The following is a 19,585-nucleotide window of genomic DNA, read 5'->3' on the forward strand; positions in this document are numbered from 1 at the left end:
GGAAGTTGAGACTGACGAGCTGCTGAAATTATGATTGTAAATCACATGACCCTCCGGTTTTTGTTGATTATCTCCAGGGAGAATTTGCAGAGGTTGTTGGAAGACAAGAGCTTTAAAGAAGAAATTGTCCATTTTAGCATTTCAGAGGAAAATACAATTGTGAAAACAGATCACAGAGCCGATCTTTTTTCAGTTCTTCTGAGGTAGGTTGATTACAAATAAACATCTAGTGGCTAGAAAGCAAATCTCAGAGTCAGGAAGGCCTGGGTTCAAGGGCCATCTTCGACATGTCCTAACCAGGGAACCCTGACAAGTCCATGAACCTCGCAGTGCCTCAGATCACTCTGTGGTGATGAATGGCCAAGATGCCCTGCTTCCTGTCAGAGGGGACCTCGGGGCTCCCACCCAAGGGACATGACAGGCCTCATTCCATCCATCTCCTCCCCCTAACTACCTAACCAGCGACACCAGCTGACATTTTAGTAGTCATGTTAGAGGGATGTCACCGAGTGACTGCACTAGGTTTTGCCTAGAAAAATATCTCTGTGATATTCACCTCAGAAGCCTTCAGTCTTGTAACTGAGGGCCTCGATTTCAGCTTGTTCCTCCTCTGGACCAGCCCAAAATCATTCGTCCACTTTCCCTTGGGGATCAGCAGCCACAGAGTGCTCCTGTACTATTTTCAGTGCAGGATGTGAAACATTTTGAATTTATTTTGGGGTTTTGTAGAACAGGTTGACCTGGATCCAATTTCTGCCCAGTGTTTTCTATTTTCCCAGCAGTTTTTGTCACATAGGGAATTCTTTCCAAGGTAATTTGTATTTTGGAGATACTGACTTCATTTATTTTGAATTCTTTCTTGTTTGGTTGAACAGACACCATTTCAAATGAGACTTAAGTCCTAAAGCACTAACATCTCTGCCACTTTCACCAGTAGAATCATTGTGGTGGAAGGGAAAGAAAACTGATTTGGAGACAGAAGTAAGGATCCTTCCCCAGCTTTTTCTGTCTTTATTCTATGATATTTCAGCTTAGGTGGGCCTCAGAGTTTGGGCTAGACTGGGGATTCTGAGTTTTTTGTGTTCCTCGGACCCCTTGGGTGGGGGACCCAAGGACCTCAGAATCAGGTTTGTAAATGCATAGAATAAAATGCACAAGATTCTGAAGAAACCAATTATTTCAACATAAAATAATCACAATATTGCAAAAAGTAAGAAAAGGTTGTGGATCCCCTGGACTAGAGGAGCTTTAAAGTTCTTTCCATTACTAAATCTTGTCCAGCTAAGCCTATGCCCATTCCTCCTTATGACAAACCTTTCCAGTCCTCAGCTGCCGTTCCTTCTGCCTCCTCAAGGCTTTCTTTCCATCAGGCCCACCCCAAGTTAAAGTATCTTCAGCGGCTTTATTGCTACTCTCACAATGAAGACTTACTCTCTTTTGTTTTCTTTTGGACCTCCCATGTTATCTTCATGTCATTAACAGTTTGGATGACTTCCTCATTCACATTCACTCCAGAAGTTGTGGTACTACCTTCAGTGGCAGCTCCTTACTCAGGATCACTGCCTGGGGAAGGAAGTGGGGCAGGGGAGGTGAAATAGCCTGGTACCATCTCTTAACCTCTTCCCATGTCTATCATGAGGATTTCTCCCACTTTCATCATAAACCAGAGTTAAGTTCATTAAAACCTGTAGTTGGAATCATTCACCTTCTTCCCCTTTTAGAAAGTCAGGACCACATTTGCCATCTCTAATACTATACTCTCATTAATACTATATATATTTTCATATTTACCATAAAATTTTCAAAGGTCTCTGAGAGCAGTTAAGCAATTTATCTCTGCATGTTCTTTCATTAAGGACATGGTTAAGCTTCGAGCTCTCTGTCCAGGGTTCCCGTTCCCTCTTAACATTTTAGCTTCATACTTCTCGTTCTTCAGGTCACCATCCTCAGTAGCATGGTAAGAGTGGAGACAGTTATCCTCTTTCTCTCCTGACTGTTTCTCCTCCTTGGCCTAAAGCTGGTTGAGGTGAAGGACCACCTCCCCTCCTCCTGGTTGCTTCCCCCCAAGTCCACAATTCACCAGCTATATGTTCAGAGCTGAGCCAGAACTCTTGGCTTTGTCCAGGTGGCCAAAGGCCTCCCTCAGGGTTGCCTTCAGTTCTGGGGCCATCCTGTGATCTTTTCCAGAAGTCACCAGCTCTCTCCTTCTGTTAGGGAGGTCTGTGGAGCATGCTCACCTCACAAGGCCAAGCCTTGATCCTGAACTTGGCCCTTCTGACTCCATGGTCCACACTTTCTCCACTGAACAAGGCTCTGCTTTGTAAAGTGCCTTCACCTCCTACATTGGGAGCCAGGCTCGCAGGACCTGCTGATTGTGTGACCCTGGGCCAGGCCCTGCACCCCTCCCAGAGGCCTAAGTGTCCTGATCTCTAAAATGGGAATGATAGCACCCACCTTAAAGGGTTGTTGAGGGGCAGAGCTGTGCTATGTGTAGTACAGTTAAGTACTTTTCTGTACAGCCTTTCTCTTTTCTTCTTGATAGTCAAAGCTGCTTCTCTCCCTCCTCTCCCACTTAATGTATTATTTACCTTTTAAAATCTTTTTGAATAACATTACTACTCATTGTAATGTTTCATCAGTTACATTAAAAAGATATATTGTTTTACTCTTTTAGGAGTCAAATCTAAGAATTGTCCTTGTATCCTATGAAATTAATACATTTCAGACTATAGTAATATTTAACAACTTTATAATTTTAATTGGAGGTGGAGAAGTATAGGCTCAGGGAGACTGCATCATTTATCTAAAGGTCCCCTCTTGAGTATGCCCAGTCCCCAGTATCCAGTCTGATGAAGGAAGCAGTGGACTCAAGTCAGCAAATATTGATTTTATTTGTGATTCTGCCACTGATTACCTCTGGAAAATCACTCCCTTTTTTCAGACTTGAGGTTTTGTGTGTGTGTGTGTGTGTGTGTATGTGTATACGTGTACGTACGTACGATGGCCGTCCAGGTGACTGATTTAGATCATGATGACCCAAAACAAGGAATTTCATTAAAGCAGATTGTGAAATGAATGAATAGAAAATTAACCACTATTACTTTTGATTTTGCAGAATTCTTTATGGACGAATGAAAAACAAGACTGGGAGTAAAACTCAGGGCAAGTCAGCCTCAGGGACACGCATGTCGATTGTCCTGCGCTTCCTTGCGGGGTCATCACCTGAGGAGGTCCACATGTTCTTGGACCTGCTGTTTGAGCCTGTGAAGCAGTTCAAAAATGGTACTGATCCTTTGTGGCTACGTCTAGTGTTGGTCCTGCTGGACCCTACTGCCTCCCCTGAAAGCAGTGTGGAATGGGGATTAGACCTGAGAGTTCATTGCTTAGATTTCCTCCTCTCTGAGTGCAGGTTGCACCTTCTCTGGGGAGTTGTTGAGAATTCCCCGGAGATAAAGTCACCTGTGGGTCACTGAGTCCAGCTCCCTCATTTTACAGAAAAGCAAACTGGGGTCTCTGAGAGGTGGGACCCAGGGGAACTGTGCTTAGACTCAGTTCTCTCCACTGGGCCACGTGCCCTTTGGTCTGGGCTGTGGCGATCATTGATTCCTCATCATGGATTGAGTGACAAAACCATCAGAGGAAGCTTGAAGCCTCTGAGCTGATCTCGGGTTAACAGGATCAGGACCCAGAGTGGGGCCTCCTGGTGTGGGGTTCCCACAGAATCACCTCGGGCCTGGAGATGGGAAGTGACAGCTCAGCATCTCATAAGCTGGCATGGGTCAGAGGCCAAGCCTTGACCCAGAACTTGGCCCTTCTGACTCCATGGTCCACACTTTCTCCACTGAACAAGGCTCTGCTTTGTAAAGTGCCTTCACCTCCTACATTGGGAGCCAGGCTCACAGGACCTGCTGACTGTGTGACACTGGGCCAGGCCCTGCACCCCTCCCAGAGGCCTGAGTGTCCTGATCTCTAAAATGGGAATGATAGCACCCACCTTAAAGGGTTGTTGAGGGGCAAAGCTGTGCTATGTGTAGTACTAGTACTAGTCATAGTAGCAGTACTAGTTAGGATTACTACTAGTTAATGGTACTTGTAGTCTCGCCCTTTTGCTTCTCCTCTGAGGTCTCTATTTTCCATGTCATTGCTAGGGTCCTGCCACTCCGCAGTTTTACAAGCGGTAGAAGACCTGGATCTGTCCAGAGTCATCCCCCTGGGCCGTCAGCACGGGGTCTTCAACAGCCTGGACCTGGTCTTAAAGAACATTGGCCACCTGGTCAGCCCTTACCTGTCCGAGATTCTGCAGATCCTGCTCTGCATGACGGCGACGGTATCACACGCCCTTCAGCAGAGAGAGAAGGTGAGGAGGCTGGCCTATGGGCCAGGGCTCTTCTGGGCAGCTTCTCTCTGCGTCTCTCTCCTGGTGTGGGCTGCCCTCCCAATGCTTATCATTGTGGCTGGTACAGCTGTACTTTGGGAGCATGGAATAAGAGACTGGGGGGCGGGCAGGGACGTTGGCTCACACCTGCCCTGAGACATGAGGGTGCTCCAGACATACACAATGCCACCCATCCGCCCTTGGAATGTGTGCCTCTGGCGGAGTCAAGCTGGTGAGTCCTTTGTGACCTGGTGTCCCCAGCACTTGGGCTTCTTAACTGATAGATAAAGGCTTGGGAAATAATTTGATAATGATATTTTATTTAAATTAATTTCCTTTGTAGTCCTAAATCTGCAGGCTTAACCACCTTGATAGCTCCAGGGATCTGGGGGGGGGCTCTTCCCCTCCATCTGCCCTCCCTCCACGGCCAGAATGAGGCTCCTGCTCTCATCTGGTGCCTGTGCTGGGCCAGTGGCACTTTGGACATGTCGTCTGTCCCCCCAGCCCTGCTGAGAGCAATCTTTAGAGTGGTTGGGCTTCTGCCTGACTGGTGCCACATGTGAGCCAGGTGCCCTGGGTTGGAGCCCAGGCTGTTCCCCATTGCTGCTCACTGTCCTCATTTTATCTTCACTGTAAATCAGGGAAAGTTCAGGCTCGGCTCCAGCCTGGCCCTCAAGGCCTTCCTCGTTCTGTTTTTCCCTCCCTCCTGCCTCACCTCCACAGTCTACATTCCACCCAGACTGGAACATTTTGTGTCCCTCATAATACATCCCTGCTCCTCGGTGGCTCCGGATCCCAGAAGGGAACCCCCCATCCCCACCCCCATGAAGCTACCTGCCCTTTCTTCTGTCTTCCTCTAAATTCCCCTTGGTCCCACAAGAGCCCCCAACCTTCTCTCTCTGGATGATCATGAAGTCACAGGCACCCTGCAAGCCCTCCAAAAGTGCTTGTGGGGTCATTGGCTTTTTGACTTTTAGATGAATAGCTTGGGGGCTTCCTCAGTGACACTTCTGAGTTGTTGCTTAACTTAGGAGGAGCTTAATAGCTGAGCTCCTGAGGTCATTGATGGGACCTGGCCTAGGGGTGGTGATGGCAGTACTCAGCTTGATCCCACTTCCTGCCATGGAGAGGGAGAGGGACTTTTCCCAGGGTCCCCCAGTTGGAAAGGGTACCTGTCCTCTCTCTCCAGAATCTTCATTCTTAGTCCCAGAAAGAAGAGATTGTCTTAAAATTACTTTTTCTTTGGATATTTTGAGAATTTGCCAAATCATGTTCATAATAACTATCACCAACATTTGTATAGTGTCTTAAAGTTGGCACAACACTCCACAGGTCTTTGTTCATTTGGTTCTCATGATGATTCAAGGTAATTTACAGGTGAATAAACTGAGACTGAGTGAGGATTAGTAACAGGCCTAGGATCCCACAGCCAAGAAGTTGATGAGGCAAGATTTGAACCTGGGTCTTTGTGGCTGTGGACCCAGAGCTTTAGGTGCTCTGCCATGGCGCTGCCTCATAACACGTTTAACAAAGTGCTTCATTTATCCAGTTGCTTTTCTTGGATTTGATGTTTGGTTTTTAGTGTGGAGGCTGTTAGTTCCTCTGCACTGAAGGAGCTCATCTCTCGGCCCAAAAATGGATGCCACATCTCCTTGTGAAAAAGCATGTCTGATAACCTGGACCGTCGCCCCCAGAGACAGTTCCTGTCTCCTCGCTCCTCCTTCCCCTTCCCTGCCCTGTTTTCCCCATAGTTAGGGATGGATTAGTAACACTCCAGCGCTTCTCACTACCCAGTTCTGACCCATGCTGCACGTGAGGCTTTGACCTTGGGGAGCCCAGCTGGTAAGTGCGTGCTACTGGCCACAGGCTCTGGATCACATTCTTCTTATCCTTTCAGACAAACAATGCATTCTTTTAAATGAAACAGAATCCTTGGGGAGGGCCACTATCATAAGGAAGAAGGGTGTGGGCTTGTTCTGCCAAGCTCTGGGAGGCAATGGCAGGCAGTTGAGAATGCTGGGAGGCTAGGGCAGGTCCAGGAGGCAGTTCCTTCCCTGGCCAAGGGTTTGAGTTCTCAGTTGTTTTGGAAGCTTTTTGGAAACCAATATGCATATAGAAGGCAGGGCTGCTGTGTCTTTGGGCTGGCCTCCTGAAACCCAGTTTTGAGCTCTGCACTTGGAAATGGGAGCCACTCTCTGCTGGGATGCTGACTGATTGGAGGCTGTGGATGAGTCATTTAGACCTCAGTTTTGTCATGTCACTGCCCCTCCTCCTAGGGGGTCTGGGAAGGAAAGTCCTCCAGTGCTTAAAAGAGCTGTATAAGGGACCCCTGGTAGTTTAGGACTGTTCCCAGTATTATCTTTCCTCCTAGGTCCTGTCCCTGGGAACTTTCTAAAGTTGCCCCCCCCCCCCCACCAGCTAGTATCACAGGACTGTAAGCAGACTTTATAGGGCGAATGAATGAATGAATGAATGAGTGTGAAGCATTTTTTATTAAGTGCCTCCCATGTCCCATAGACTGTGCTAAATGCCAGGGAACCAAATACAAAACAAAGCTAGACTTGCCCTTGGGGAGCTTCCATTCTTTGAGGGGAAACAGCATGTATGGGGGGGTGTTGTGCCAGGGAAGGGACTTTTGGTTTGCTTGGAATGGAATCAGAGTAGTTACTAGAAAAAAAAATTTTCCATTAAGAAGCTTTTGTTTTTTTCCCCAAACCACCTCTCTCCATTGAGAAAAAACTAATAAAATCCTTGTATAAAAATATATATAGTCAAACAAAACTTCCTGCCATGGCAGCCTTCACAACCATGTCTTTGTGCTCTCTGAGTCCCTCAGCTTTGTGAGGAGATGGGAAGAACCCAGCGTCACTGATCCTCTGGGATCCCGGCTGGTCACTACAAGGCCGGGTCCTTGTCAGAAGCAATGGTCATTCTGTGCTGATCACTGTTCCTGATCACTGGTAGGGACTGGGGCTGAAGCACAAAGTGGCAGGGTTGAGGAGATACTGGAGATCAATGGATGTAAAGCCTGGGCTGGGATTGTCTAGGATGCCTTGGTTTCTTGTACATGCTTAGCATTGGGCAGCTGGACTCAACTCCTGGGCGGTTTGAAGCTGGATGACTGGCTCCCCCAGAGAAGAGGGGTCAGCTGCTGCTGGGGGGGCGCGGTGCAGAGGTCTTTTAGAATTTTTCCAAGCCTCCCTTGGCCAGAATCAGCTTGGCACAATGCTCTTTCCTTCTGGCATCTGCTTCCCAGGGGCTTCTCTGCTTGGACCAGGAGTGCCAACAAGCATTGCTGACGTTTGACAGGTTCATGAGACCCCAAGGTGCCTTTCCCAGCCAGCTGTTTACACAGCAGGATGCTGATTCCTCCAGTCTCTGCTCCCCTAGCATCAGTGCTTTCCTTCAGTCAGATCCCTTCCCTGTGCCTCCTGCAAAACCTTTCTGTAGCTTCAGTCAAAGTGGCTTCTTATTAACTCCTGTGCTTTAGATCAGGGCTGCTTTCCTTCTGCCTTAGGTGGAACATCCCAAAGTCCACATTTCTGTGCCTCTCCAACAGTTTACCTAAACTTCAAAGTCCAGAGAGTAGAAACACTCAAATTAACTGCTGGAAAACAGTTCCCTGCATCTATTTAGATTATTATTAGTATTCTGAATTGCACGTAATCTCTATTATGTATAGCCTATTAAAGGATGCACTCAGCTCAAGGAATAGTTTTCAATTTTGTGGTCATTTCTTATTTTTCTCTAAGCTGCTTTCACTCAGATTCCCTTATTGTCTTAGCTGAGGACTTATATTTGATGCTTAGAACTCTGATTTTCCTATGGATACCTCATAAAGAATATTCTTTTCTTGCTTTTCTAATTAAATAAATGTCCACATAAGAAAGGGGAAGTACCATATGCTGATTTTTTTAAGTGCATTTTTAAAAATCCCAGTTCCCTTGACATGAATCCTCAAAGCTAAGAATGTCTATCAAGACAATGAAAGCTCTCTCTTAACTGGTCAGAGACAGGCATCAGGAATGTCGATGAGAAGCCGTCATGCTTGACCAGTGGTTCTCTCCACACATTCCCAGTGAGTGGTCTGCAGACACTAAGTTCCCTTTGAGAAGTGATGCTACCACCCAAGGCTTCTTGTTCCATTGGGAACAAGTTGTTGGGAAACATGTCAAGCTCTTTTTTTTTTTGCAAGGCAGATGGAGTTAAGTGGCTTGCCCAAGGCTACACAGCTAGGTAATTAAGTGTCTGGGACTGGATTTGAACCCAGGTACTCCTGACTCCAGGGCCAGTGCTCTAACCACTGTACCACCTAGCTGCCCCATGTCAAGCTCTTACTTGACTGGTTCTACCATGTAGGACCAAGCAAAAAAAAAAAAACAAACTAAATTCCTCTTCCCCATTATAGCCCTTGTAAGTAAAGAGAATTGTTTAATCTGCCCTCAGTCTTCTCTTTTCTATATTTAACATTTGAGAGTAGTTTGTAACTGGGAAATTGTGATTGTCATGAAATCTGCTGCTCCAGGGGGACAAGCACCAAATTAGAGTCTAGAAATTGGACATCTCACTTAACTGTGAACATTACTTTCACTGAATGTGGTTTTAAGCAAATTTTTCTTAAGGGCCTCAGTTTTCTCATCAGCAAAATAAGGAAGTTGTCCTTCATCGTGAGTTTTTAATCTGAAGTCTGGGACATTTTTCTTGGAAGTTATTGGAGAGTGTGTTTTCTTTATATTGAAAATGGGTTACCGTTCATCATGTCTCTTTACAATGCCATTTTCTATATTCTAAATTTAACTAATATTAAAGGGAGAAAAAAATTGCATGTACAAAATAGAACAGAAAAAGAACATCATCTATGTTACCTGAAATCTGCATTATGTGTAGCCTGCCTTCCCCCACCCCACCCCCACCCCTATGCCTTTTTGTGGGGGTTGGGGGGGGATTGCAAGGCAGTAGGGTTAAGTGACTTGCCCTAGATCACATAGTGTCTGAAGCCAATTTGAACTCAGGTCCTGACTCCAAGGCCAGTGCTCTATCCCACTGCACCGCCTGGCTGCCCCTCCACCCTATGTCTTGAAGGCCAGTTTCCCCTTTTAAGGAAAGTGACTTGCTCAGGATTACCTGGGAAGCAGGGCAAAAGAAAGACTTGCTTGTAAGCCCAGGTTGTCAGTCTGTCTTCTGGTCTTCCCCAGGTGGTCACTGCATAATGGTGCTAAGAGAAGGCTTCTGTTTTTACAGGTACAGCTGAGGGTCATTAATCCCCTAAAAAATCTGCGGCGCCTTGGACTCAAGCTGTTAGATGAGTTTTTTTCTGAGCAGGAGTCTTACAGCTTCAGTCCAGAAGAGATTGATGCTGTTTTCCAAGGTGCTGTTTGGCCTCAGGTAAGGGATCCCTTCAGGATTTAGTTCACTTGATACCAACAGAGTGCACAGCCTGTGGACAGGTGAAGGACGGGGCTTGGTAGAAGATTGGGAGGGCCAGGCTTTGTCACTGCACCCAGGCCTGGAGTGTAGGGCTCCTTCAGCCACGAGCTCTGCCCTGGATTGCCTCCTTGAACCCAGGCAGCCTCTTTCACCTGATGTTCTTACCAAGACTCCTAAGAGTCGGTCCCTCGGGTTCTCCTTGGCATCAGCTGTCTCCCGGAGAAGAGGACTTAGAAGTATAATGTCACTCATATTGGTTATTTATCTTCCAGATCACCAGACTCGCGTCTGAGAGCCAGTATTCACCGACTCTTCTGCTGAAACTTATTCATACTTGGAGCAAAAACCCCAGGTACCTTCCTCAGAACTCCTGGACAGTTCCCCTCCAGGTGCAGCTTTCTGGCAGCAGGTTATTTATTCCTTCTGCTTGACTTCCCTGGCCTCAGCCAAACAGGGCTTGAAAGGGACAGGGCTGTGCCTTGATTCTCCTGGATGGTGCTCTTTTCTGTACTAATTGGAAAGGGCTCCCCAGGTCATTGTGACTCTTACCTAAAACAAAAGAATTTCACAGTCAATTCCAGAGCTGCTGTAGGATTTGAGGGTGTTCCTCCCAAATTATTGCCCCATGCAGCAGACAACTGTTCTCCTGTTGGCCCTTCTTGGGCCTGGACTCAGAATCGGGAATCTTTGTTTCCAGCCTTCATGTCTCCACTGGTCTCAGTTCCCTCATCTCCTAAATCAAAGGGCTGAAAGAGAAGAGTTCACAGACTTTTCTCTCATAGTAATATGGGGGAGAATGTCTTAATTTTGGTCCTTTGGCTTTTTTTTAAAAAAAAAACATAATCTAGAAAATGCTATAAAATGCCCCTATGCTACTTTAAAATTTTACAAATAAATTTTGATTGCTCTCTTATTTCATATTACCTATCCTTATATTTTTACACCTAGTCCATTTTTTTTTAAAAAGTAACAAAAATTGATTTTTTTTCCCTCCCCTCACCTGCCCTAAGCCTCACTTTGGAAAAGAAAAACAAAAACATTTGAATAAATATACATAGTCAAACCAAAACAAATTCCTCATTAGTCATATCTAAAAATCTTTCTTATTCTGTCTCCTGAGTTTGCGACTTCTCTGGTAGGAACAAGGGAGTATGGTAGTCACAGCACTGGTCAGAGTTCTTATGGGTAATTTTGAAAGACTTGAAAGCTGCCCAATGCAGCCATCAACCACTACTATGCTTATTTGTATATGTATCAGAAATTTTTCTGTGGCCTTGTGTTTGTTCCAGTCAAGAAATATAGATATGTAGACACCTAAAAGAAATACATAAAACCAAAAGTCAAAGGATATGGACAGTTTTCCAAAGAAGAACAGCACTCTATTAATAACATATCAAAGTGGCTCTAGATTTCATTGCAAAGAATTTGAACTTCTAATTTACCAGCAAATTAGTAAACATGGGGGAAAAGAGAAAGATGAAGACAGTCAGTGCTGGGGGTTTTGTGGAAAAACTGGCATGCCAGTGCTAGAGCCACATGCTCGAACCAGTGCTCTACTATGTAGGTGTGCCAGTGTAGACAGAAATGCCCCACATTCAATAGTATGTCTACTTGCTAATAATAGCCCAGGAGGCAATAATAGAAAGGAATGAAGTCCCATTCAAAATAACTGCAAAATGTACACACTATCTATGAATCATTCTTACAAAGTACACTTAGTGCCTGTGTAGATTCAATGAGATCATTCTTTAAGAGATAAAAATAGCTACAACTTAAACAGAAAGAAAACTAGGCAGTCTGAAATGCATCTTGCCAATGTAATTAAAACGTCAATACTACTAAAATTAGTTTGAATTTTTAGCATTTTGCTAATTAAACTTCCAAAGGGATGTTTTATAGAGCTAGGTTAAAAAAACCCCCGCAGGATTTGAAATGATGAAAAAGGTTAGGAATGAAGTCTGGACCTCAATCTATTATAAAGCAGTAATCATCAAAACTGCTTGATGAGGTTAAAAAGTAGAAAAAGCAGATCCATGGAACAGACCAGACCAGGAAGACTCAGAAGTAACTAAACACAACCCAAGCTTTCTTAATCTTTAAAATGGAAATTACTTAGCAAGGCAGTGTCTATTGAGACAAGGACTGATGGGAAAGCTGTAAAGCTGTCTGGGAGAAATTAGTCCCAACATTTTTATCATATCGCTCTACAAATAGTACTGAATGGACATGTCATCTGAACACTGAAGATAATACAAAAAAAAATATTTTTCAAGAACCATAATGGTGATTAGCTAATTAGCCTAATTAGGGCTGATCCTACTGACTGTCACATTTAAAAATGAGCCCTGCTGCCTTTCATAGCTATGTGCAAGGGATGAATTCTTAACAAAATAAGGGATGTAGACAGCTACAAGAAATAAGTTATTTTGATTATGTGAAATCCAAGTGCTTTTTTCATAAAAAATATTAATGCTTCCAGGGTTGACTTGGGAGAGGGGGAATGGTAATCTTCATGCCACTTATCCCTGAATGGCCATTATTTTCATGTTTTTCTTGCAGGTACTTCCCTTTGCTGGCTAAACAGAAACCTGGAGATCCAGAGTGTGACATCCTCCGTAATGTGTTTGCTGTTCTCTCAACCAAGATCATGTCTGAAGCCACAGCTAGTGTTGTGATGGATATAGCTGACAACCTCCTTAACATCCCAGATTTTGAACCCACAGACACAGTGTCCAACCTGACTGTGACTGGATGCGTTTATGCAGAGATATCAGAAAATGTAGACGGTATGAGTAGGGACAGACAAATCAAAATTCGGGTCTTGATTTAGAGCACTGTTTGTTCATTCATTCTCTTCCTCTCTGTCTTCCTTTCTTTCTTCACCCTTCCTCCCCTTTTGGATTTTAAACAGACCTGTGATTTCAACAATATCTGAAGTTTCCCTGTTGCAGTACAGGTCGGCAGAGTGACCACAGAAGGGGTGTGAAACTCAAAAAGAAATGAGTCCACTAATCCATCCTTAAGAGTAGCTGTGGGCTACAGATTGACTTGGTTTTAAAATGTTATACATGTTTTACTGTATTTTTTATTTATTTTGTTTAATATTTCCAAATTACATTTTAATTTGGTTTGACCCACCTTGGGATAACTTGTCCTAGAGCCCTGAGAAGTTAATTGACTTGTCCAGGGACACATATTCAGCATGTGTCAGAGGCAGGACTTGAATCCAGGTCTCCCTAACACTGAGGCCAGTTCTCTATCCATTATCCCGTGCTAGTGTTTTGCAACCCTTGTTTTCTCAGCAGCAGAGCTCATTTTTAAAGAGGACAGTCAGTAGGATCAGTCCCAAACATCCTAGCTATCACCCTTATGGCTTTTAATTTTATTTTTTCCTTTCTGCAATTGACCTCAGAATCTTGCCTCATAGGTGAGCACCCCATTCCCCATTGCAGATTTCAGTACCTGGACCTTGCTTTTCTGTCTTTATTTTCCCTATAGAAAACTGTAGTGCCTTCCTCTTCGTATCCCAGTGTTTCTTGGGTTATCAGTCAGTCATTCCTGGGTTTTTCTGTTTTGTTTCTCTTTATTTCCTTCAGCTCATCTTCATTTTCAATTATATATAGAAATGAAAACTTTTTAAGTTGCAGTTTTGCTGTGATGGAAATATATTGTTAGGAAACCTTGACTGGCTGAATAATTCACAATGAAGTTTTCCTACATTTCTCTACATGGTTTTCAATATTTTAGTTGAAATTTTATAACACTGATATACCAAAGTGGCCATAACCAGTTTTGTGATAGTTTCGATTAATTTATATAAGTAATTATAAATTATAAAGTTGTATAAACTATAATGAATATAGAATAGATATTCTATCTAGTTTATGCAGATAGAATCATAATAAATTACATTCATGTTTTTGGTATAGTAGAAAGAGCACTGATTGCAGTCAAAGAACTTGAGTTCAAATCCCACTTTTTTAGTTTTTTTTTTTTGGCAAAGCAATGGGGTTAAGTAGCTTGCCCAAGGCCGGTGCTCCATCCACTGCGCCACCTAGCCGCCCCATCAAATCCCACTTTTGATGCTTGCTTTATGTATTACTTTGGATAAGGCCACAGTTTTCTCTTCTGTGGAAAAGCAATAATTCCATGAAAAGAGGGTTAGTTATAGGACCTAGGCTTGAAAACCAATTCTTCCTATAACCTTGAACACAACCCTCTTTTCTTCTGTTTTGGCTAAAATGGCCTCTGAGGTCTCTTCCAGCTCTTGATGTGGGACCCTATGATTATCTGTCACTTAGGACATAAATAGGAATGACAGATTCCCTCTGACACTTCCTTTTTTCATTCTGGCCTCCTGGATTTCTCAGGGCTGAGAATGAAGCATATCAGAGGAAGATTCTGTAAAAGCCTGCCATCTGCCAGGCTCCAGGGCTGGCCTTGTTAAGTGGAGAGAGGTTTGTCCTTGGATTGAAGGGACGATGGAATTTGGGACCTGTAGAAACTACTGGTGTTGTCAGAGGCAGTTTTGTAGCCTGTGGTTGGAGAATTTCTGAAGAGAAGTATGACAAGAGCACCTTGTGATGACCAAGCCCTGTTTGTCTGTTCCAGAATCTATTACCTTGGGCGGAAGACTGATGCTGCCCCAGGTGCCTGCGATCCTTCAGTATCTCAGCAAAACCATGGTCAATGTGGAGAAGGTGAGAAAGAAGAAGTACCGGGCCCAAGTCAGCAAGGAACTCAGCATCCTTTCCAGGTAGGGGAACATGGCCTGCAGCTTTCACGGAGTCATAGTGATGATAGTGGATTCCAATGATCATTTAGACTTAGTCTTGGTGTTTAAATATTTCTGTTAATAGAAAAATATTTTCAGTTTTTGAAAGATCTTTGATTTTAAGTCAGCCCAAGGTTTCTGTTGCCATGCAAGTGTTAGGGGAAAGCACTTTCATGAAAAGAGGTTTCCTTCTTGAGCCCCATCTACAGATTGGTGATTTCATTGTTGTTGGAAACTTCCTGCCCCAATGTGGATGGGCACCTGCTCTGCTACTTTGAGTCTTGAGAAGATGCCCAGATACTGAAGTTTAGAGATGTGCCCAGGGGCCCACAATTAGACTGTAAAAGTCGGGACTTGAATCTCCTCACCTCTGTAGGCTTTACCTCCCTGTCTCTGATGCTCGCACATTGACCAGATTGATAGGTGGATGACTTGCCCGTTTGACCATGGTCCACTGAGTCAGACTTGTGATTCTGTGGGCTCTGACCCCTGCTTTGGGTGTTCAGTTCTACTCTTGGCTGGCACAGGACATCTACTTTCTGATGTTTTCTTAGCACGAAAATGATGAGGGGCTTGGACCCAGGGTCTTCAAGGCCCTTTTTTAGCTCCAAACCTGTGATCTTTGATCCAGCAGATCAGGGCTTTCAGGGAGAATTGGGAAATAAACTCGAGGGTGGCAGATTTTTTCCCCCCCAAGTGTGAAAAAGTCTTCCAAAGACTCAAAAATTGTCTATTTGACAAGTGAGTTTGGAGCCTTGGATTGTGTTGCTGTGTTTTGCATATTCCATCACCTTTCTTAGGTGCTTCCTATGTGAGAATAACCCTCAAGGAGGTTACCTTTGTTGGGGCCATCTGCATATGTAACTAGAATAGCATAAAGCAGCTAACCTGGGCTGGGGGTGGGGGCAGCCTGGAGAGGTGTCAGGAGTGTTTGAAGAGAAGGAGGACTGGGCAAAGGGGAGTCATAGCAGCCGAGCTGGTGTGGGAGGGCCAGGGGCTCTGAATGCTGGCCCAGAGACCTGGTGTTAGAGGCCATGGTGACGGACATGTGTGGACCTGCCGCTGGAGAGCTCAGTGGCCTTGTCTCATCTCACCTCACCAGTCACTCATAGTCTGTGTGTTTTTAATGATTAAGAAAGGACCTGGGACCATGGAGAACCTCAGGCCTGTGGGCCCTTCTCTCACTCAGGTGCCCCCCCCCCCCAGCTCTTTCTTGGGAGGTGGGGCTCAGTGAGGTTGGGGGATTGCCCGGGGAAACCGGGAAATGGAGAACCAAATGTCTCCCCATTAGACACCCAGCTCCTTGACTTCTAGGACCATTTCTGTCTTTGTGTCCCTAGTGCTTGGAATCATAGGTGCTTAATAAGTGCTTATGGACTAGCTGGGCAGAGCCTTTCTCTGTGTCCCCAGCACGTACAAGGGGTCTCGGACACAGTGCTTCTTAGGTACTCCTTGATTGCTGTACGCTGCTGTTTCAGTATTAAAATGAGAATAAAATCAATGTCACAGCTTCTTTAAGATGACTTTTGGGGCATTATGTGAACCTCCCTTTTTTTTTTGAAGGTTACCCCCTCCCTTGTTGGATTTTGCCCATGGGGGCCCTCCCCAGGTTGTGATGATGAGGTTCCCTGCTTCCCCCTTACCATAGCCTTAGGTTTTTTGAGAAGGGACTAGCCCCACCCCATAGGCTTTCCTGGGCTCCCCTGAAGCACGTGCTTAGCCGGGTCCTCATTCTGAGAGGAACTGGGATTTTGGGGGTCTCCTGGAGGGGTCTGAGGCTCTGGGGGCCTCCTGAAAGGGCTGAGGCTCTGGGGGTCTCCTGGAGGGGATCTGAGGATCTGGGGGCCATCCTCCTGAGAAGGGTGTGGTACTTAGGGGGTTTCTGGCACTATGACTTCAGGGTCCTAGGCTCTCCCCCAGGACTGTCACAAGCCAGGTACTTATGGGAGCCAATTGCTCTTTCCTCAGGATCAGCAAGTTTATGAAAGACAGAGAGCAGAGCTCTGTCCTCATCACTCTGCTCCTTCCTTTCCTGCACCGAAGCAACATTGCCGAGGTAGGTACAGGCTTGACATCATCCAAGCAAGATGAGGAGCTGTGGTTAGACAGTCTGAAAAAGACTTGAAGTGCCATAACTCGGTGGGTATAACAACTCATCACCACTGACAGAGTGCCACTTCCTTCCTGTCCTTGCCCTCCCTGGAAGATCTCATCTGGTTTATGAATGAGGCAGATAAAGCAGGATTTGTCTGTAGAAACTGGATTTGATTTTAAAAACAGAAACTTTAGCTTAAGTTTTGGAACTTGAACTTTGATCCCTGCTCTAATAATAATAGTAATTTGTACTTAGGAGTGCTTTAAGGTTTGCAAAGTAGATGTTGTTTTCATCTGCTTTTCCCAGATGAGGTTACTGAGTCAGGTTTAATGATTTGCCCAGGGTCACCCCACTAGCAAGTTTCTGAGGCTGGATTTGAACTCTGACTCCAGGCCCAGTTGTGCTCCCTTTCAGCATCAGAAACTATAGTGAAAGGATCAGTGTGGTCCCCTAGGAGAAGCCCTTCTTTTTATAGAGGACGGAACAGAGGCCCAAAGGTTATGGGGTCTTGTCCAAAGTCACCCACTTACGTAAGACTTGGAGCTGAGATTTGAACCCAGGTCTTCCAATCCCTTATCTGGTGTGGTGTCTGTTGCACCATATCATCTTGTAGGTCTGGAGATAGAAGGGACCTTCATGGAAGGTGGAACCCCCATATATTACAGGTGATGGGATAGAGTTGTGTGTAGTGGCTTAAGGAAAGAACTGGGGTTTGCAGATACATTTTAGTGACAGATTTTATCCCAGGCTTGATTGGGAGCTTTTTCCTTTTCACCCATGAATTTAGCAGACTCTCCATGCTGGCCAGATGGCTACACAACACAGTAAAATGGAAGCTCCTGGAGAGCAGGGCTTTCTGACTTTGGGACCCCATGTTGGACAGACAATCAGATGCTTTGTGAAGTGGCTCTATGCAGACGGGGCAGGCTGGTTTGAGGATCCTACTAATTACATTATTGAGTCAAGGGGACTTTGTAGCTTTAAGGCAGAGCCAAGAAGCAGTCCCTGTTTCATTAAATCATTTTCAACTTAACTTTAAAAGTAAAGTTCATATCTGAACATGAGGTTTTTTGGGGGGGGTGGGGATCATTTTCTTTCCTTCTTTCTCAGAGATTCATAGCTCTTCTTTGTCAGATAGTAATAGAAAGTGCTCATCCTTTTCTATTACTGGAAAGAATCAACCAAACCTTAAATTAATTTGAGATGGAAAGACCACTTTCCCATTCCTCTCATTTTTGCAAATGAGGAAACTGAGTCCAGGATCTATGATGTGAGCTGCTCCTAATCCCAGTCTTATAGTTAGGATAAAGGCAGATTTTTGGACAAAGTCTTGCCTTGTGTTTGCCCTGAAGGGAAGGAAGAAACTACCCTAGATAATAAGATTAGTGACCTTGGATTTTGTGGTTATAAGTATGTAAAAGCAGTCTGTAGAAACTGTAATCAGGGAGGAGGGAGAGGGAACTCAGACTGGGATTTCCTATCACTTGACCTTTTTCCTGGGCAGCAGCTCCCAAATTCTGAAATACTCTGCCCCTTTCCCTTCTTTAGGACACAGAGATTGATATCCTGGTGACTGTACAGAATTTGTTAAAAAATTGCCAGGACCCAGCAAGTTTCCTGAAGCCTCTGGCCAGGCTTTTCTCTGTCATTCAGAACAAAATGTCCCGGCAGATGCTCTGTACGGTTTTTAAGGTAGGTTCACCTGCTGTTTTAGTAGCAGTTGACTTTTCCTTTTGTAGAAAACCAATGGGATGTTTCAAGTATGGTTTTTTAATTTCATTAGCTTATCTGCTTTGTATAAGGAACTGGAAAGTAGGGACCACCATGATTAAAACCACCCAAATGAATTGAATTCTCATTGATTTGGGTAGCCCTCTAATATACAGATTGCAGCACATTCATTCCTTCCATTTGGTGGGATTCTTTTATCTGTAGCCTCCCATAAACTCACCTTTGGGGTCAGTCTACATTCACAGATTTCTCCTAAAATTATGGAAGAAATACTTTCTGATACTTACTCAATCTAATTCTTCAAACATTTCTTTTATTTTTAGACACTTTCTGACTATGAGAGTGGATTGGAGTACATAACAGAAGTAGTCAAGGTATGAAAATAATTTATTCTTTGTTCTTTGGAAATACCTCTTAACCCTGCCCACTTCCAGGAAGATTTGATTGGATAGGATTATGAAGTCCAGTTGTCCTTTATGGGTCCCTGGGGGATTCAGGACCATTGCCTAGAAAACCTTCTGATGGTTGGCCCTGACTTTAGCCTGGCTGCTCATCAGTGGATGGCCACGAGTAGTCGGCTGCCATGCCCTCTAACCCAGCTGGGTCAAGTCTGCCAGTGTATTTGCTCTCCTGGCTTAGTCTGGCAAACTTCCACATAAGGGGATGGAGTCAGAGGGTGAGTGTGGTCAAGCTGAGGCTGGAATATTGAGTAGTCATTTCTTTCTAACTAAAAATGAGTTCATGATTTCATTGTTATGCCTCCTATAGCTGAATGCTTTCAATCACAGACACTTGGACGATATCAACTTTGACGTTCGGTTGTCAGCTTTCCAGAAAATCACCTCCTACATTAAAGAGATGGAAACCATAGACATCACCTACTTAGTTCCCGTAATGCATAATTGCTTCTACACATTACAGGTAAGTCATTTTGGCAGAACTGAGTAATGGGTTCTTTTAGCTTAATTGTTGCCTTTGTGGAGGGTGGTCTTCTTGGTGGCTAAAGGCATGTCTCAAGGCACACACACAATTTTGAAGCACTTTACAGATGACCTGGGGGTGGGTAGGCTGGACAGCACCCCTGAGTTCCCTCCCAGCTCCTCTGTGATCCTATGATCCTATAACAGCATTGGGATATTTTGAAGCAGTGTTCTGTGTGATTTGGGGGGTGGTATTGTTATTG

At 44.7% G+C, this 19,585-nt stretch overlaps 1 protein-coding gene across 1 annotated transcript in view; it reads left to right on the forward strand.

The window, feature by feature from the left end:
- The window catches only part of UTP20 (UTP20 small subunit processome component), a 96,609-nt gene that overhangs the window by 42,934 nt on the left and 34,090 nt on the right, over positions 1 to 19,585 (forward strand). Inside the window, exons 25-35 of the mRNA XM_074226688.1 lie at positions 78 to 203; positions 3,116 to 3,282; positions 4,149 to 4,357; positions 9,617 to 9,760; positions 10,075 to 10,154; positions 12,362 to 12,588; positions 14,414 to 14,558; positions 16,545 to 16,632; positions 18,220 to 18,363; positions 18,726 to 18,776; positions 19,171 to 19,323. Of these exons, the coding sequence (XP_074082789.1) occupies positions 78 to 203; positions 3,116 to 3,282; positions 4,149 to 4,357; positions 9,617 to 9,760; positions 10,075 to 10,154; positions 12,362 to 12,588; positions 14,414 to 14,558; positions 16,545 to 16,632; positions 18,220 to 18,363; positions 18,726 to 18,776; positions 19,171 to 19,323 (1,534 nt within the window). The remainder of the gene's footprint in view (positions 1 to 77; positions 204 to 3,115; positions 3,283 to 4,148; positions 4,358 to 9,616; positions 9,761 to 10,074; positions 10,155 to 12,361; positions 12,589 to 14,413; positions 14,559 to 16,544; positions 16,633 to 18,219; positions 18,364 to 18,725; positions 18,777 to 19,170; positions 19,324 to 19,585) is intronic.

The sequence above is a fragment of the Macrotis lagotis genome, chromosome 2 (assembly GCF_037893015.1).
Source record: "Macrotis lagotis isolate mMagLag1 chromosome 2, bilby.v1.9.chrom.fasta, whole genome shotgun sequence".
Taxonomy (NCBI): Eukaryota; Metazoa; Chordata; class Mammalia; order Peramelemorphia; family Peramelidae; genus Macrotis; species Macrotis lagotis.